The sequence below is a fragment of the Protopterus annectens genome, chromosome 4.part1 (genome assembly GCF_019279795.1).
Source record: "Protopterus annectens isolate FY-2018-M chromosome 4.part1, PAN1.0, whole genome shotgun sequence".
NCBI classification, from domain to species: Eukaryota; Metazoa; Chordata; order Ceratodontiformes; family Protopteridae; genus Protopterus; species Protopterus annectens.
Window position 1 is genome coordinate 957,005,840 of NC_056734.1, and position 21,026 is coordinate 957,026,865.

Here is a 21,026-nt window from a genome sequence, read left to right on the forward strand (position 1 = left end):
GGAAGCTTTCTGCATTGTCTTTGGGGTGAACTAATTGCTGCTCTGGAAGGGTGGAGGTTTGCCATTGTTTTATGACTTGCAGTAAGTAAACAGGGAATAATAATTCTTTAGCTCAGTCAGGAAAATATAGTGAGATTAGATTAGTACTGTTTTTCTGTATTTGTGGGAATCTATTCATCTGTATTAATTTAATATTTCCTATGACTGAAACTCTGGTGTTTATTGTAAATTGATATTTAGTATTTTCATGTTCTTTTATTATTTATTATTAACTATATTTAAAATGTTCATTGTGGCTGGCCCCTTAGAGAACATTTTAACCCTTGAGAGTACACAAAGCTATTTGTTGTCTCTGTGGCCACTCCTGAAAGGCTTACTGCTGTTGGTCAAACTGACATTTGTTTTAATATTAATTTCACTTGCTATAATTAGGTACCCTTGCAAGAGTCTTAGAATAGCTGGCTTTGGAGTGTCTGGTGGTGGTGTAACTACCATATAGTCTGCATAGAAGGGGGCATAGCTAGTAAATCTGTGCCAGCTTTTCCCAGGTGTGTGTGTGTGTGTGTGTGTGTGTGTGTGTGTGTGTATATATATATATATATATATATATATATATATGTGTGTGTGTGTGTGTGTGTGTGTGTGTGTGTGTGTGTAAAATCAAATCTCAAAGAGTGTGTGTATCAGCTGTTTGCAGCAGGGACACAAAGCACTAGTTTTACAGAGAGGGTGCTGGAGAACTTGGCTTGGACACTTGGCTGAGGTCTGAACTTTATAGCTGTGCCAGTGGGGAGCTGGGGACCTGGAGGGAGACAGAAAAAGAAACCCAGACCCCGGACTGAGTGTGTTCCCTGTGTGCTTTCAAGGGAAATTGTGCATGATGTGGAGAGCTGCACCTGGAAATACTGGGTGTATCCATTTTTCTTCCAAGTGAATGTCCCTCTTATGTGTCAGTGGTGAGGATTCAAGCTCCTTGATTACTGGCCCAGAGTGGGCCATCACAATGATACCCAGCAAGTTTCTCTGATTTACTGGTTCTATCATGGTGCTGTTGGCAGAGAAGATAATGAGTACTAGTGTATGGTACATATGTGAGTAGATTAGGGTTAAGTCATCAATGTATTTGAGTAGTATAGCATTTTTTGTAGTAGTGTAGTGGTCATTGATGTATATGTTGAAAAATATGGGCCCTAGTATAGATTCTTTTGTGATATCAATAGTTACAAGCAAGAAGGTAGAGAAATCATTTTTCCATTTCTCTGCTTGTGCTCTGTTTGAGAGGTAGCTATGGAACCACTGCAGTGAAGAGTTGGTGAGCCCTAAGGGTATGAGTTTATACAAGAGTTTCTGGTGGGACACAATATCAAAAAAATAAATAGGTCTAGGAAGATATTGGATATGAGGCTTCCAGTGTTTCAGAGGGTGCTGACAGTACTAACAACATTCAGCAAAACAGTTGTTATGCTGCAAGAAGGCCAGAAGCTCTGCTGGGATGGCAAAAAACTGTTTATCTATTAAATAGTTGAGAAGTTGCTTATGAATACAGTTTAATATTTTGATAAGGGTGATAAAATAGCAACTGGCATATAGCTTAAAATATCTGGATTGATTCCACCCTTGTGCAGTGGAATAATGAATAATTATTCTATTTGATTTATATTATTCATTTTCTTTAATATCCTGTTTAGCAGTATTAACTATGACATTTAAACACTGTATTGCAATGCATGATGTATTGATGTGAAAACATAAATGGTTTCTGTCAGTTTGCTTTTCAGATTTGTATTTACCTATGTAGCTTAAATTCATCCTGCCAGAAAACCCATCTAAACATGGGGGCACAGGAACAAAACTAGGCAAGCAATCATGGTGACCATAAAAAGCCTAGTCTTATGCACTCAAAGTTCATTGCCACCCTTTACAAAAACTTAACAGCACTAGCCTCTCAAATTAAGCAGAGTCATGCATGATCCTTAAGCAGGGTCATGACTTTTGACCACCACATTGCCTCCTTTGTATGGAAGGCTTTCTATGTGGCCCACCTCATAAGTAGGGGTATATCATCCAGGAACAAGGAGGTCATAACATCCCTGTACTCTTCCCTTATCAGACGCATTATAGAGTACAATGCCCCCTTCAGCATGTACCTTGCCAAGCGCTTGCAGTAGCTGGAGAGAGCACAGAGGTTCCTGGCCAAGAAAATCCAGGGTCTCAAACACCTATCTATACAGATAGACTGAGTAGAGGGACAGGGCTTTTAGCCTCATAAAGACTGCTCAGAGGCGACCTGTGTCTGGCATACAAGGCCATTTCAGACCCAGCTTTGATGGTGTTGCCGCATGACTGTAAGACAAACTCCACTCATGCAATCATGCAAGGACTTAACCTGGTCTACGACAGTAATAGAACTTGTTGGCAGGATAAATTTGTGTCCCAAAGACTCTGTCTGTGGAATAGACTCCCCCTCCATGTCAAGCAGAGTACATCTTTAGCCTTCTTTAAGAGGATGGGAAACAGAAAATACACCCCTGGGATTCTACCTGTGTCCCTGCTGGACAGGGGAAATGGGTGCTGACTTTCAGGGAACATGGGCAAAATTCTTGGCTAGGCTTATAAGGGTCACCAGGCCAATAGCATCATCCTATGAACCTATAACCATGGTGTAAATCTGTGTCTACCAATTCAGTCATTAAAACTTTCTTTAAAGGAAGAAGTAGAGAATACAGTAACAGAGATACAACAACTGGAAATGGGATCTTTACAAAAGGGTAGGAGCAAAATTACATAGAAAAAAATGGGACTTGTGGGAACAATACGTACTGGGGAAGAATGACGTTTAAAAGAAGGCAGGATTTGAATGAGCTATGTAATGTTCGACTGACAATGACTGGAGAGTTTAAACGTAATGTATAATACTTGTAACTACAAATGTGTCAATATAGTTTTTTTCATTTATATAAATGTATAATTGCCTATGTCATAAGTGATAATTTAATAAAGATGTTTCTTGTAAAAAAAAACTTTGCTTAAATTAGCCAAAGTGGTATTTTTGTTTGACCTAACGTATCTAGAGAGTCTTATTTGTTAGCATAGATTTAGGTCTGTATTGACGGTGTACATAGAGCACATTTTTTGGGGAAAAGTAGGGGGCCAAACAGGATTGGCTTTTTAATGACTAGAAAGGTGAGACACGGGTCATCTTGGAGCATCTGGTAGGCTAAGAGCAATGGTATTAATCTATTAGAATAGTTGAAGGATTTAAGACCTTTAATTTTCTTAGTTAGACATTATTGGAATATTTCTGGTTGAACTAAATGCTTGGAGACAACTCTCAACTGTCCCTGATTTTGTCTCATATTTTATCCTATCTCATATAAAATATTAAAATTTCTGGTAAAATCACTGAGAATTACAGTCAACCAGTAATGCCAGATATGAGTTTCACACTTCCCATTTTTCAGAAAATGAAAGTTAAACAAACATGTTGATCTATTAACTGTTTAACTACTGAATTACAGTAATATTTACAAATTGTCCCTGATTTTGCCCCCCCCCCCCAATATTTTTTTCTTTGTCCAGAATTCCAAATCAAAGATGGGAGGGATGTGCTTGGATTTTTCCATACTAAAGAGGGGATTGACTTCCCTTGGAAATTAATTTTGCCAGATGGAAAGAATAATTGTGCCACAGGAAACAATAATCAAATGAGATAAAGACTGAAAATGATCTGCATAACTGCCCAAATCTTATGACTGTTTATTTCTTTGAAGAGGAGTGCCAGTTATAACAAAGATGGGAGCAGCTTTTTGCCAAATACAACACTGCACTTTTTGCATTTAGAGTGAGTGTTTTCTGTAAATTAGGTATGTGCATTCTCTAGCTCTTGTTGGACATGCTCAGTATCAGTGGAAGAGATAATAATAATAATAATAATAATAATAATAATAATAATGCCCAGTGTGAAGAAAATGAAAACACTGTCATCTGTGTTAGCATGTCTGGCAGGAGATGTGTATATATTCTCAGATTAAATTGTATTGCATGCCAGTAAGTCTAATTGTGAAAATGTAAATAAGTTCTTAAAATGTTGAGGAATTCCCCGTTTAAACTGAATGTTTAAAGAATCTGTCAGTGTTTTGATACATTTCTAATTGAGCATGTTTGAAAGGGTGATTCTAAATTACTGGGGAGAATCAACTGAACAGTAGGTGATGGCATTAGAATGTTCATGGTTTCTAGGTGATTATTTGAACAGCTGATTGACAGGAAAGAAACATTTTCAAACAGCTGACTGTTATTTTTGAAATAAGACATTGAGACTGTTAAGCTGTGCAATTAGTCAAGTACTGGGCAGTTTTTGAAGAGCAGCTGTTTGGGAAGAGTTGCAGTCAGTTACAGTGCTGTGCATTGATACCTGAAGAAAAGAGAACTCACCAAAAACTAACCCTGCCTTTGCCTTGCTGTTATGTGTTGGATTGGGTACAGTATTCTCTAGTTAGATTAGGAAAGATTAGTTATTAAGGTAGGGTTTTTTCTAAAATGATGGACTTCTATCCTGTAGTTTAACATTACATTTCTGGGGACTGAATTCTGGTATACCTGTTTGATACTCCCCAGGTCACCTCAAAGCCTGGGCCACTTCTGGTCACAGTTATCATTTCTTTTGACATTTAATTTTTAATGGATTACCCTTTGAAGGGGAAGAAGACACTAATTTGTGGCAGCATTACTGCATTATTTTGGGGAAGGGACACAGCTGGAAATCTGTGTCAGGCTTTCTCAGAAGTGTTTGGATGTGTAAGATTTAAATTTGTTTTGAGTGAGAGAGAGTGTACAGAGGTCTTAAAAAACTGGGACACATTGTTCTGAAGTGAACATTATGGAGTTACATTAGGGCTGGACAGAAGTATACAGTCCAGTCACAGATTATAGAGTGTGTTGTTGTGCTCTTAAGGGAAATTGTGGAATTTTATTCTTGTATGCTTTGTGCTCTGGTGTTTTCTGTGACACTCCCCACACTGGAGTCAGTGGTGAGGATTGAGGCTCTTTAATTGCTGACCTAGGTATTAAGTGGGGGACGTCACATTTAATTGTTGGCATTCTATTGGGGTATTGGCCGGACATCACATTTAATTGGTGGCAGTCCAGTGGGATATAGCTGGAGGCCACACCCAGTTTGCAATAATCAGCCTTGGTCAACCGCACTTCTGGGATATCAGCTTGGGTATCAGCAAAATAAATGCCAAACAGAAGACGATCCAGCAATAAACTCTGGGTTACCCCATTTGTTATAATTTTAGGTGCAGAGATTTTACCAGCAACTTTCACAAACTGGAATCTGTTGATAATTTTCAGTTCAGTAGACATGCAGGAGTTTACATTTTTTTTCAATACAAAAATGAAAAATAGTACTACCTCCTTAGCCTAGTCAAAAAAAGTAACATATAAATTAGCCACTGTCCATTTTCAAAGAAGCTTACTAGGTCCAGAAGACAGGACTTGCCCTTCACACACCCAAATTCATTGGAGTATAGATCAATTAAGTTGTCTGTCTCCATAAATGAGTTTGGCAATTGTATATTCCATAACTTTGCATATAAGGCTGGCAAGGTTGATGGGCCTGTAATTACCCAGGTCTGTTGAGGGGCAAACCTTGCATAAGGAAGTCACAGTGGCTATGATATGGGCATCAGGCACAAATCCAGGATTTTGGCTGAGGTTGAACATATTAAGCAGGGTCTTCGATAGTACATATTTGGCACTGATAAAAATGCAGCCGGGTATGTTGTCTGGTCCCAAGGAACTATTATTTCTAACCTTTGACAAGAATTCTAAGACTTGTTCCTAGAAGCTTTCATTGGAAGCTAAACATTTTAGAATAGAATGTGGCAACAATTTGGATTGCAGGGTAAAGTTATCACTAAATTTGTTTGATAGTATACTGGCTGTATGAGTGGAACTGAAATGATGAGATCAGTGCATTGTTGGAAATTAGTCTGTAATTTCTCGTGGTTCAGTGGTACAAGGTTTGATCTCTTCAGCCTCCATTGCCTGTGAGAGTCTGAGCAAGTCTCTTAACTAGACACCGTCCTTAGACTGAGTCTAAAAAAGGTCCATGACGATCAATGCTCTACCCTGGAAATTAAATACAAATATAATTTACTGGCGTAACTGAACAATGACTTTTAGTCTTCTTTGGTATCTGTAGCAACCCTTAAGCTTGTAGTATGCTTAATATTTTATAATAGTGCCCTTAAGTTCCTTGCTGCTGTATCTCAGTGTGGTCTTGAAGAAGGGGTTGGGGATTTCTTACACCTTTTAATTATTTTCCTTCTTTTGTTATACAGGAGTTCCACCACAGGGGTATATTCCTGTATTTACCATTATATTTAAGGATGTCTGGTAGGGTCACAGTGGTGCAGCTGTTAGTGCTGTCACCTCACAATAAGAGGTTCTCCCATTCGATTCTCGGCTGGAGCACCTTCTGTGTGGAGTCTGCATGTCCTCCCCACGGTCGAGTGACATTAAAGACATGCAGGTAGGTGCGAGCATGAATGGGTGTGCCTTCTTTGAAGGTTGGGCATCGGGCTAGCAACTCGGCACCGTAAAATTCCACTGCCAATTATTAGTGGACCGAAGTTCTGCTGTGGCAACCCTTAACCAGAAAAAGCCGAAAGACATTACTATTTAAGGATGTCTGGTGCTGATTTTTTTTTTCTGCAACTGTTCAAGTGCTGCTAAAAGTTAGAAATAAATCTGGCAGGCCTCTCACTTGGGTCCATTTACAGGAGATTACTTAGATTCCTATACAGGAATTCTACAAGCTGAAGAATATTTGCCCTGGAAATCTGTCATTTGGTGGTAGGGTGGTACCACTAGGCCTGACAGACAAGATGGCCGATTTGTGGTCATATCACTAAGGGATCAGGATATGTGAGGTAGGGTACAGGTAGTGATAGGTTGCTAAGAATAAAGTCAAGGATAATGCAGGCTCTAGTGGGTAGTTTTACAATTTGCTGGAAAGAGTACGGGAAAAGGTCTCAGAAACGCTTATCGTATCCATTTTTAGAGGCATTGTGTATTAAGTAGGTATTATCACTCCTGCAGCAATAGGACAAAATTTGAAATTGTGCAGATTTTACATAAATACAGGAAATATACTTCATACAAATGTGATTGTAAATCAATCAGCTGTCTAATTAGCATAGAATATGAGTATACAAGGTTAATCACTGGGTTTCTATCTGAAAGCAGTTAAATATAATGGCTCTAAACTGGGATATTGACTGATGTCTGATACAAAAGAGAACACCACACAGAAAAGTAAAAGATTTATACCAAAATCAGCTTTTACTCATACTGGACTCTACTAGAATTCAAGAAAAGGAAAACACTTATTTTGCACACAGTCCAAATGTTTCTTTTCCTCTAACTGATTGGAACCTTGAATTACAAAAGTAATTAATAGGGATGAGGTACAGGGAAGCATGATCCTCCATGGGGAAAAGGTGACTTACCACTGGGTAAAAATGCACTTAGCAGATTTGCTTCTCTAATGGAAGTGTATGATGGAAGCTGATTGATTTCCTGCATCACTGTTTTATGTCACTTACTTTCTCTTTGGATTTTGTATTGTTTTTATCCACACTACCCACCAACCATAAGCCCTCTTGTGACTGATCACCCCATTCATTCTTCTGCTGGGGCAAAAGCTGAGTACCTGAAACTATCCCCCAGGTAGTCTAATGAGTTTTACTAGGATGGCCTAAGTTTTGCTATGCAGCAGCTAACATATACTTCCTTACTAAAGTGCCTGTTATACTTTCTCCTCCATGGGAATATGTAAAGTCCTCTATATGTCCATGAAAGGCTACTGCTTACTGCAGCTCAGCAGACCCAGCTGGAGGTCAGTCTACTGTGAGGCTAAGTCCTGCAGTAAAGAGGAGGTGGAGTACCTCCCTTCACCCATTATCAGCAAATCAGCAGTGGTCCCACCTTCCTTGATCTGCTCATCCAGCTCCCTGGCCATTAATCAAACCTATATTTTATACTAGAAATGACTAAATTAGGTATAATCTGACCTAAGCTTAAGCATTCCTGATCACTAGTACTGGCCATTGTATTTAATGAAAATTAACGGGCTAATTCAAAACACCATTTTCTATGCAAAAGGAACATTAAGCCTCTCACCTCTAGAAACTTCATAGACAAGTCATTTCCAGGAATTCTTAAGATCCAAGCCCATGACTGCATCACAGATTCCACCTTGCTAGATATCACCTTATTCAAATCCTGGCAGCCTGAAATAACACAAAAACAAATAAGCAGATTTGCTTTATAGGTTTAAACAAACAGTTATGCATCATCTCATGGACTGATAAAACACAGACTGGAATGAGATCTATATCTCACTAACTGGTGTTGCAGCAGCATGGAATTCTGTGTCACTTTTGTTTCAGTACTTAGTGCTTTATCAAAAGCCACGTATGCATTATGAACTTCGTGCTATTATCTTATAGCTCAGTGGGGCTTCCAGTACTGAACTGTATAATTTTATCTCATACCATATCATACGGTATGATATAATATTATATAATATATCACAGTAGCAAATTATAGATGGCCTCATTGTTCCTGCACTACTAAACAATATATATGTATATATATTATACACACACACGCACACACACACACACACACACACACACACACACACACACACACACACACACACACACACACACACACACACACACACACACACACTTAACAATGTGTTTATCTAGCAACTTTTGAAGCACCCCAATGTTAATAGCTTGTGTAATAGATAGAGAATTTGTTCTATTCATGGGTTGATTTAAACTAAAACTATGTACTTAACCTAAATATATATCTGGAGGATGAGCTCTGTTTCGATAAGCAGTAAGACTGAAAATTCAGGCTTCTGGTCAGCTCAGCATATGAAACTCTCAGGCTATAGCTCCTCCCCCTTTCACATAATGCTCTGTACTATAGCTTCTTTTTCAGATCTCATAAGTGAGGCTTGAAAAACAAAGCATTAGAATAAGTTAATACAACAAAGCCTAACCAACAAATATAAACCCCCCAGGCCATGTTTACCTCAGACCAAGGAAAGAAAGGTAAGCTTGTTAATGAAGACCAACCTCATCATTCAACTTGCCCTCCTGGATGGTCCTTAAGGAAAGATACATCAGATGGCTGAGGCTCTGAAAGAAAACAGACTTGGGGCTCACATATTGCTTGTACTGTCATGCAAATGTATTTAAAAAAGAGTGTCATAGTTGTGCAAATGTCATCCAATGATATATTTCTGAAAAATGCCTGAGAGATAGCCACTGCTATTGCTGAATGTGTAATAGGAACAGCCAGCAAAGTTTTGCTGTATTTTTCATAACTAAATCTGATGAAGTCCAAATTCCAATTGGAGAAATTGATGTTGGACACTTTGAAGCCAGATATTTTGAATGAAAGGAAAACAAACAATCAAGACCTTTCCTTACTGATTTAGTAAAATCTAGGTTGTCAGTGCAAACCCAGGAAAGGCAGTAAGCATTCTCCTATAATGTAATAGCTGGGAAAAATGCAGAGAAATTAATAGATTGATTTAATTTTGTTTTTGTGACTATCCTATAATTAATGAAAGGTTTTCCTCATAATGACACTATGCATGTCAAGGCTCAGAAATCCTGGTAGCAAAGGTGATGGATGCCAGAAAGAGTTTTCCAGAACAAGCACTTTAAATCCACTTTCAAGGTAGGTTTAAAATAGGTAAAGTTAACTTTTAAGCATGTTGTAAAGATCTCATAGAGAAACTGGTTATCTAAATAGTGGCTGTATCTCAATTATACAAATGAGAAAGGCTGTGCAGACCTTTAAAACAAGCAAGTGACAAACTCTGAGATCCTTGGTGAAAGTTAGAAAAGGCAGGTAGATAAAACTTAACCCTATGAATAACTTAGGCCTGTGTAAAAAAATGTGGAACGGTAATCCAAAATATCTGGCATAGGAAATGAAGGATTTGATTTATTTTTTATTTTATTTAACATTTGTTCACCAGGAATGTTTAACTTGGAATGAGCCAATTTTCAGAGGAGGCCAGGGAAACTAAAAGTAGTCCGAATGGAAACAAATGCCCACCTGCTGTTTTCCTGGTGTTAGCTCTTGGAGCAGAGGTGATAATCTGGATAAGACTAGAATGATAAGAAGTATCCCTGGTGATTTCAGTTAACCATGCAGTTAAATGAAGGAAATGAAGTTCAAAGTCAGGCTTGCTGAACAGATGCGACAACAGGGTTCTGAAAAGCCTTCTCCATAAAGGAATGGGACTGTGAGATTGAGTCTGGGCTTCTTCAGCCTAGCTTTCTGAGTGAACTTTAAATAATGGAAAATGGAGGAACAACAAAGAGGAGTCCTTGGTCCATTTGTAAATTACACCATCTCTGGAATATTGCCTAGAAGAGGTAGTAGTGCAGCTATGGTGGGGCAAATAGGGAGCTGCTCCAGGTGTTAAGTGTTGGGGGTGCATAATTGGCAAATCCATCCAAAGTGTTGTGTGATATTGGCATTAAAATGTTGGCATTGCATTTGAAGTCAGAAATAAAGTGCTTATCGCAGTAACCATTTGAAATGTTGGGACCCTGTACAGCAAGTCCTGAAATGTAGAGGCTGAATGACGGAAAGCTTGAACTTGTCATTTCTCAGAATATTCCTTTTCTCCATGGAATGGTGATCTCAAAGTTGGTGTATATATAAAATTCAGGGGTGTGGGGAACTTGCCATCACATGGAGGGTGCGGGATGGAAGTGAGAGTACAAGGCATTATCAGAAAGGCAGGGGGAGTTCTAGTCTTGAAAATTTTTGACTGTCAAGCTGACAGGAAATCTACAGTTTCAGTCCAAATGGTTAACAAATGATGATTTAATTTCACATATAATGGCATATTATGATACAATATGATATGATATATGATATCATATACCATAAATTAAACCTTGGCATCTTTATTTTAGTAGTTGAATTAATTAACATATGTACAAAAAAGCTTTTCAAGGCTAGAGCTATTCCCCCTTTCCTATAATGCACTTTGCTCTCGCATCCTCCCAGATCTATTGTTGAGTAACAAGCACACATCAGGTGAAATGGTTTCAGGCTATATTCTATTATTCTGAGAGAAAAAGTTTGCTGTTCCCTGATAAGGTCAGACCACAAAATGGTCTCCTTTGAAGTAAAAATAAAACCTAGACCCCCAGCTAAACCTGGAATATTCAGGAACTATTCTAAGGCTAACCTCCTGCTATTAAGTGATAACCTGGCAAATTTCAAGCCTCCATAAACCCTGAGAACATTGCTGCCTATGCAGAACTGTTCACAGAAACCCTGTACAAGCATGTTAACAGCTGCACAGAAGCAGCTGTACCCATCAAGAAGCACAGAACTAACATAAAAAACAAGCCACCCTGGTGGAATCACAAAATCAATAGGCTGTATAACAGGAGGAAGAAAATCATAGCAAAGATTAGGAGGCGCAGCACCCAGCAGGATAAAGGCACTCTCATCAAACTATGCAAACAACTCAAAGGACAAATTCTACCAAAGCCACATTTGAGGTAAATTTGGCCTCCCAGACCAAGGACAACCAAAAAGTATTCTTTAGCTATATCTGCAACCTCAAAGGCAATACACAATTGTGTGCAGAGCTCATTCTAAATGGAGACACCTATACTGAGCCAGAACATACAGCAAATCCCCTGGCTGATAAATTCAGCTCCAACTTTACCCTTCTCTCCCCCTCAACCTTCCCTCAGGAAATATCAAATAAAACAGTGTAAGAACTTCTCTGTGTGGAAGACTTTCAGTCCATATATCTCTAGTTAATCAGTGTATATTAATCAGATCAGACAATAGTAGTAGAAGTAGCGAACCTAAACTCGTCTTAAGTAAAAAAAAAATAATAAAAAATATATAATTGTACAGAATTGCTAAGTATTCAAAAGTAATAAAGCAAGGAAGGCAGTCTGTTTCCTGAGGCAGACTGCCTGCCTTGCTTGGATTACTTTCGAATACTTACTAATTCTGTACATTTATATATATATATATATATATATATATATATATATATATATATATATATTTTTTTTTTTTTTACTTAAGATGAGTTTAAGTTCGCTACTTCTACTACTATTGTCTGTTCTGATTAATATACAGTGATTAGAGATATATGGACTGAAAATCTTCCACACAGAAGTTTTACACTGTTTTGTTTTTGGACCCACTACACTTGTTTAGTGGGTTGTTTTGAGACTTCAGGGATACCACAGAGATTACTTGTGAAATATCATCAAATATAACCCCCCTACTATCACTAGGGAACAGGTCCTTAATGGTCTCTCTAAGACCAAGAACACTGCATCACTGGGGCCAGACAATATCCCAGGATGTCTTCTAACTAGCATGAAACATGACCTATCAGGTCCTCTGGAATTACTATTTAACTGTAGCCTCCAAACAGGTTTTGTGCCTCATGAATGGAGAAAGGCAGCAGTCATCCCTCTGCACAAAGGTGGGTCATCTACAGGCCCTGGAAACTACAGGCCCACAAATCTCACTAGTCTTATATGTAAAACATCATCATGGAGATGGTCAATAAGCAACTAAAACCTGGAGACGACATATTGTAAACCAATTTGTTATCCTTCTCAACTAAAACCAGGCAAAGACATATAGTGAATCAATTTGTTATCCTTCTCAACTATAGTGAGCATCATCTGCTCTCTTGGAACCTTATTCTACATCTCTCTGCTTTTACTCTGATAGTAAATCTAGCACAGGAATCCTAAACTTAGGAATATCTTCTGAAATGTAATATTATATTGTAGAGAACAAATGTATCCTATCTGTTAGTTAATATGTATGTCAAAGTCTCTTCTATGGAAATTGTATGAAAAAGTCTGTCCTTAAAACTGCGTTTCGTAAAAAAATGTTCTCTTGGAGCTTTTCTCCCCGGGCCTCCACTGAAAATGGAATTGTAATCCAATTGGACTCTCCTGGTCAACAAATGTAAAATAAAATAAAAAAATAAATAAATAGAGCTATAGTAAACCTCCAGACACTGGACCCAACCCAGTTTGGTTTAGTCAAGGGCAGAGCATGCCTATTCAACCTGGTGGACTTCTTTGAGAAGGTCACCAAAGCAATGGATGAGAGCAAAATCATTCACACTGTCTACCTTGACCTGGCCAAGGCATTTGATACAATACCCCACACAGGCATTGTTGACAAACTCAGGAGGTTAGGTACAGACCCATATGTCACCCGGTGGATAGCCAACTGGCTCACAGACAGGACCCAGGAAGTTAGAACTGGGGAGTCCACCTCTACAAAGAGGCCAGTCATAAGTGGAGTCCCTCAGGGATCAGTCCTTGGGCCACTCCTTTTTGGTATTTACTTATCAGACGTTAAGGCCAATGTCAGTGGTCTCTGTCTGACTAAATTTGCAGAGAATTGCAAATTAAGAGCTGTCATTGAGTCTCACACTGACACAAATGTTCTCCAAAAGGGGCTGACACAGAAACAACTGGTGTCAGAGCCATGGACTAAAACTAAATGTCAAGAAATGCATAACAGTATCCTTTGGGAAGTCATTCATCCCTGGTAACTATCATATTGACAACACACCCCTTAGAACTGACCCAGTAGTCAGGGACTTAGGGACACACAGATAGTAATCTAGCCTTTGACCATTGTGTCTACAGTGAAGAGGAAATCATTCTATATTGCACAAATTATAAACAAAGGTATGGCAGCCAAGTCCAAGGAAGTCATTGTTCCACTATATTCGGCATTTATCAGACCTATCATTGAGTACAACACCCCCTTTGTTATGTACCTAAGTAAAATGTCCTGTGCAGACTGCCTCAAGGCCCTAACACTGTATTCTGTCTCCTACAAGCTTTTGAGGGGAGATCTATGCCTGGCATACAAGGCATTGTCAGACTCCACTCTGATGGACCTCTTGCATATCCACAAAACAAAGAGCACCAGAATTATCTGTTCTAAAGACTAAATCTTGCCTGTAATATAAATAGGTCCTCCTGGAGAGATAGGTATGTATCCCAGAGACTACTGCGTCTATGGAACAGGCTCCCCATCCATGTGAAGCAGAGTTCCTTCCTAACCCAATTCAAGTGCAACTTGGACAACTGGATGGGAAACCAGAAATTCATCCCTAGTTTAGCACCTATGTCTCTAATGGATACTGGTAACCTGTAAATGGTTCATCTCCCAAACCCCTGCTTACACTTATCAAGGGTATCAGAACTTGTCAGATTTAGGATGCCTGGCTAGGTTTAAAAAGACCCTTGTGGTTGTTAGCCTAGTAAACACCTATGAACCTATATATAAATTATTTCTCTGTAATGTTAATTCCATATCTCTGTGGCTGAAGGAGGTCATTGGATAAGACCACTTCTATCGTAAACGGTGTAAAATGAATAAATGATTGAGAACTGATACCAAACTTTAGCTAATAATCTATAAGTGTGAGTCAGATTTAGGACTCTGGGCAACTGAGCATGCAGAATTTTAAGCTAAGATGTGGTTAATTGCTTCTAAGTTGGTTAATCATAGCCTGAGTATGAGTAGCCCTGGGTAATAGAGCCAGTGATCAGTGTACCTCATCGCATTCTTAGAAAAATAAAGTGGAATTTTCAAATGTATGATTAACTAATCTCTGTTAATAATGAAATCTCATTTCTTAGCTTGCACTTAAATAATTAAATATGTTTGCATGTTGGGATAAGTTGTCTGAAGAAGTTTGGAAATTTGTCTAAACGAAAGCTCTAACACAATAAATTGTCTTGTTGGAAGATTCTCCAGCCACTTCATTTTTTCTGTGTTTTACCTATAAAATTACCTTGTACAAGTTAAGAATTTGTACATAACAATATGAAAGCTTTAAAATTACCTTGCACTAGTGAGTTATTTGTATGAGTAATGTGAGGAATACAAATACCTTGAAAAAGTGAGGAATCTGTTCATCAGAAACAGCGACATTAGAAATCAAGGTGAAGGAATCAAGAATTTCACCTAAAACATGGACAAACAATCCTTAGGAAAAATTTTAACTCTTATTGAGACATTAAAAATGAACCCTAAATAATTAATGTGTAACTTTATACTTTATTCATTGAATATTATTATTCCCCTCCTTTGGTAGGCCAATTGTACATAGTGTATATAAAGGTTTATAATACTTGTTTATTGATGATTGTATTGTTAAACATTATATTATTTGGAAAATAAAAAAAATATTGAAAAAAAAAAGGGAAGGACAACCATGCAACTACCTTCTACAAGTGAGGAATTTAGAACGTGTAAAGATAGGTGAAGACTAAAAATAAGCTATACAATGTCAATTTAGAAGTGTGGAATCGGTACCGGAATAATGTCAAACATACAACTGCATTGTATACATAAGGAATGTGTACATCACTAATGTGAGCTATACATTTGCAAGTCATAAATCTGTACATCAGTAACAAGAACTATACAACTACCTTCTACAAGTGAGGAATCTGTATATCAGTAACAAGAACTATAGAACTTCCTTCTACAAGTGAGGAATCTGTGCAACAGTAACAAGAACTATACAACTACCTTCTACAAGTGAGGAATCTGTACATCAGTAACAAGAACTATACAACTACCTTCTACAAGTGAGGAATCTATATCAGTAACAAGAACTATACAACTACCTTCTACAAGTGAGGAATCTGTACATCAGTAACAAGAACTATACAACTACCTTCTACAAGTGAGGAATCTGTATCAGTAACAAGAACTATACAACTACCTTCTACAAGTGAGGAATCTGTACATCAGTAACAAGAACTATACAACTACCTTCTACAAGTGAGGAATCTGTACATCAGTAACAAGAACTATACAACTACCTTCTACAAGTGAGGAATCTGTACATCAGTAACAAGAACTATACAACTACCTTCTACAAGTGAGGAATCTGTACATCAGTAACAAGAACTATACAACTACCTTCTACAAGTGAGGAATCTGTACATCAGTAACAAGAACTATACAACTACCTTCTACAAGTGAGGAATCTGTACATCAGTAACAAGAACTATACAACTACCTTCTACAAGTGAGGAATCTGTACATCAGTAACAAGAACTATACAACTACCTTCTACAAGTGAGGAATCTGTACATCAGTAACAAGAACTATACAACTACCTTCTACAAGTGAGGAATCTGTACATCAGTAACAAGAACTATACAACTACCTTCTACAAGTGAGGAATCTGTACATCAGTAACAAGAACTATACAACTACCTTCTACAAGTGAGGAATCTGTACATCAGTAACAAGAACTATACAACTACCTTCTACAAGTGAGGAATCTGTACATCAGTAACAAGAACTATACAACTACCTTCTACAAGTGAGGAATCTGTACATCAGTAACAAGAACTATACAACTACCTTCTACAAGTGAGGAATCTGTACATCAGTAACAAGAACTATACAACTACCTTCTACAAGTGAGGAATCTGTACATCAGTAACAAGAACTATACAACTACCTTCTACAAGTGAGGAATCTGTACATCAGTAACAAGAACTATACAACTACCTTCTACAAGTGAGGAATCTGTACATCAGTAACAAGAACTATACAACTACCTTCTACAAGTGGAATCTGTACAACAGTAACAAGAACTATACAACTACCTTCTACATGTGAAAGATCTGTACATCAGTAACAAGAACTAAACTACATTCTACAAGTGAGGAATCTGTACATCAGTAACAAGAACTATACAACTACCTTCTACAAGTGAGGAATCTGTACATCAGTAACAAGAACTATACAACTACCTTCTACAAGTGAGGAATCTGTACATCAGTAACAAGAACTATACAACTACCTTCTACAAGTGAGGAATCTGTACATCAGTAACAAGAACTATACAACTACCTTCTACAAGTGAGGAATCTGTACATCAGTAACAAGAACTATACAACTACCTTCTACAAGTGAGGAATCTGTACATCAGTAACAAGAACTATACAACTACCTTCTACAAGTGAGGAATCTGTACATCAGTAACAAGAACTATACAACTACCTTCTACAAGTGAGGAATCTGTACATCAGTAACAAGAACTATACAACTACCTTCTACAAGTGAGGAATCTGTACATCAGTAACAAGAACTATACAACTACCTTCTACAAGTGAGGAATCTATATCAGTATCAGTAACAAGAACTATACAACTACCTTCTACAAGTGAGGAATCTGTACATCAGTAACAAGAACTATACAACTACCTTCTACAAGTGAGGAATCTGTACATCAGTAACAAGAACTACACAACTACCTTCTACAAGTGAGGAATCTGTATCAGTAACAAGAACTATACAACTACCTTCTACAAGTGAGGAATCTGTGCAACAGTAACAAGAACTATACAACTACCTTCTACAAGTGAGGAATCTGTACATCAGTAACAAGAACTATACAACTACCTTCTACAAGTGAGGAATCTGTACATCAGTAACAAGAACTATACAACTACCTTCTACAAGTGAGGAATCTGTACATCAGTAACAAGAACTATACAACTACCTTCTACAAGTGAGGAATCTGTACATCAGTAACAAGAACTATACAACTACCTTCTACAAGTGAGGAATCTGTACATCAGTAACAAGAACTATACAACTACCTTCTACAAGTGAGGAATCTGTACATCAGTAACAAGAACTATACAACTACCTTCTACAAGTGAGGAATCTGTACATCAGTAACAAGAACTATACAACTACCTTCTACAAGTGAGGAATCTGTACATCAGTAACAAGAACTATACAACTACCTTCTACAAGTGAGGAATCTGTACATCAGTAACAAGAACTATACAACTACCTTCTACAAGTGAGGAATCTGTACATCAGTAACAAGAACTATACAACTACCTTCTACAAGTGAGGAATCTGTACATCAGTAACAAGAACTATACAACTACCTTCTACAAGTGAGGAATCTGTACATCAGTAACAAGAACTATACAACTACCTTCTACAAGTGAGGAATCTGTACATCAGTAACAAGAACTATACAACTACCTTCTACAAGTGAGGAATCTGTACATCAGTAACAAGAACTATACAACTACCTTCTACAAGTGAGGAATCTGTACATCAGTAACAAGAACTATACAACTACCTTCTACAAGTGAGGAATCTGTACATCAGTAACAAGAACTATACAACTACCTTCTACAAGTGAGGAATCTGTACATCAGTAACAAGAACTATACAACTACCTTCTACAAGTGAGGAATCTGTACATCAGTAACAAGAACTATACAACTACCTTCTACAAGTGAGGAATCTGTACATCAGTAACAAGAACTACACAACTACCTTCTACAAGTGAGGAATCTGTACATCAGTAACAAGAACTATACAACTACCTTCTACAAGTGAGGAATCTGTACAACAGTAACAAGAACTACACAACTACCTTCTACAAGTGAGGAATCTGTACATCAGTAACAAGAACTATACAACTACCTTCTACAAGTGAGGAATCTGTACATCAGTAACAAGAACTATACAACTACCTTCTACAAGTGAGGAATCTGTATCAGTAACAAGAACTATAGAACTTCCTTCTACAAGTGAGGAATCTGTGCAACAGTAACAAGAACTATACAACTACCTTCTACAAGTGAGGAATCTGTACATCAGTAACAAGAACTATACAACTACCTTCTACAAGTGAGGAATCTGTACATCAGTAACAAGAACTATACAACTACCTTCTACAAGTGAGGAATCTGTACATCAGTAACAAGAACTATACAACTACCTTCTACAAGTGAGGAATCTGTACATCAGTAACAAGAACTATACAACTACCTTCTACAAGTGAGGAATCTGTACATCAGTAACAAGAACTATACAACTACCTTCTACAAGTGAGGAATCTGTACATCAGTAAAAAGAACTATATAATTCCACCAATCCAATTGATATGGAAGCGAAAAACAGCAAGGAGCTCGTACACGGAGAGTAGAATAAATTGTTTAATCCACCGTTAGTTGAGCGCTTTCGACTGGAACACCCCAGTCTTCTTCAGAACTAATAAAAACATACTCCTATACAGGTTTATATAGTCAGCATTAATCAGCTAATAAAAAAACGCCAAAACTCTAAAAGGTATATGTCACAATTTCATATATACATACCATCCTGTTTTCTTATACTAAGGAACCATTTTATAACTTCATATGTACAAAACTGGACATATAAAAAAGTTAAAAAAGTTAAAATATGTGCAAATATAACGGAATAAATCCAGTATAATAAATATCTGAAAAGGTAATACATAAATAACTTACATATAATTTCACTTTACTACACATAAAATTAGTGCACTACATATAATGTAGTTAAATGAATCCTACATGTCAACAAGATGTTTAAATAGTACTATATTGAGTGAAAATCTATTGGGAAAGTACCAGGAAAGGTTTAATACTTATGGAATCATTTAGTCCAGGGGGTCGAGTGGCATCCAAAAGTATCTGCCACTTACTCTCCAATGCAGCTAAACGCATCTTCCAGTTACCCCCCGAATAAAGAACTCTTCAATTGATCTAATATAGTAAAACGAAATTTATGCTCACCCCCATGTTCTTGTATGTGTCTGTATAAAGCGTTTTTGGTATCCATTTTCTGTATACGATAATAATGTTCGTATATACGCTTTTTTAGGGGTCGTTCAGTTTTGCCTATGTAGTAGGCAGGGCATACTACACATAACGCCAAGTAGATCACTTGGCTAGTGTTACAGTTGCCTGTTTTAGATTTTATACAGGTGGAATTGGTGTCCTTTAACCTAATAAGCCTATCTTCATTGATATGGCAACATTGCTTGCATCTTCCGCATTTTTTCGTTCCCTTAAATACAACTGATTTATCAAAGGGTCTGTTGGCCTTTTCCTATATTCTTTTAAGATTTGTCCCCGTCTTATATATAAATTTGGGTTCACATCCCACAATCTGCTCCAATTTAGTAGCCGTAATTATATCCCAATGGTGGCGTAAGATGTCTTGAATATAATGGGTATATGGTGTATAGGTTAAAATGCACGCTCTAACAAAACACAAAGGTTCTTTATCAGTGACAGCCAAATTATCCACAAAATTACCTAATAAGGGTGAATATTTATTCCCCCATTCCTTTTGAACATACTGAATAACATCTGTTAGCATCTGGTGAGGATAACCACGAGTGAGGAATAAGTTTTTGAGAACATCAAGTTCGGTTGACATTACAGAGGCAGATGAGGACATTCTGGCCACACGTATGCACTGGCCTTTAACTATATTTTTAAAACATCGTTGGATGGTTACTTGTAAAGAATAAATAATCATTTGAAAACGTAGGTTTCCGATAAATCTTAGACGTGAAACCATTGTTTTCAAGTCCAACCATGACATCCAAAAATGGAATATTAGTGGTACTAGTGCTGTGTGTGAATTTAAGAAAGTGGGAAGAGTTGTTAATATACTTCATGAACTCATGTAATCTCTCAATAGAGCTTTGCCAGAGAACGAAAATATCGGTCCAAATATCTGGCATAAAATTTTATGTCAGAGTAAAAATTACTTTTAAATACAACTTCCTCCTCCCAGTCCAACATCACAAGGTTTGCAAAAATGGGAGCACACGAGGCTCCCATAGCAACTCCCTTAATTTGTTTGAAGTATTCATCTTGGAATGCAATATAATTGTGTTCCAGCACTAGGCCCATCATATCACATAATAGGGACACTCTATCCCAACTTAAACTGGAATGCTTTCTCAAGCTGTTGGAAAAATGTTCTAGACCCTCATCTTTGGGTATGCTTGAGAAAAGATCAACTACATCAATGGTTAAGAGGATGAGATCACTTTTCCATTTGTCCTGAGT

General features: G+C 37.6%; 1 protein-coding gene across 1 annotated transcript in view; it reads right to left on the bottom strand.

Annotated features, from left to right (window-relative positions):
* PRSS56 (serine protease 56) overlaps positions 1-21,026 on the bottom strand; it is a 2,212,799-nt gene that overhangs the window by 75,312 nt on the left and 2,116,461 nt on the right. The window contains exon 14 of the mRNA XM_044070672.1: positions 8,191-8,300. Within this exon, the coding sequence (XP_043926607.1) occupies positions 8,191-8,300 (110 nt within the window). The remainder of the gene's footprint in view (positions 1-8,190; positions 8,301-21,026) is intronic.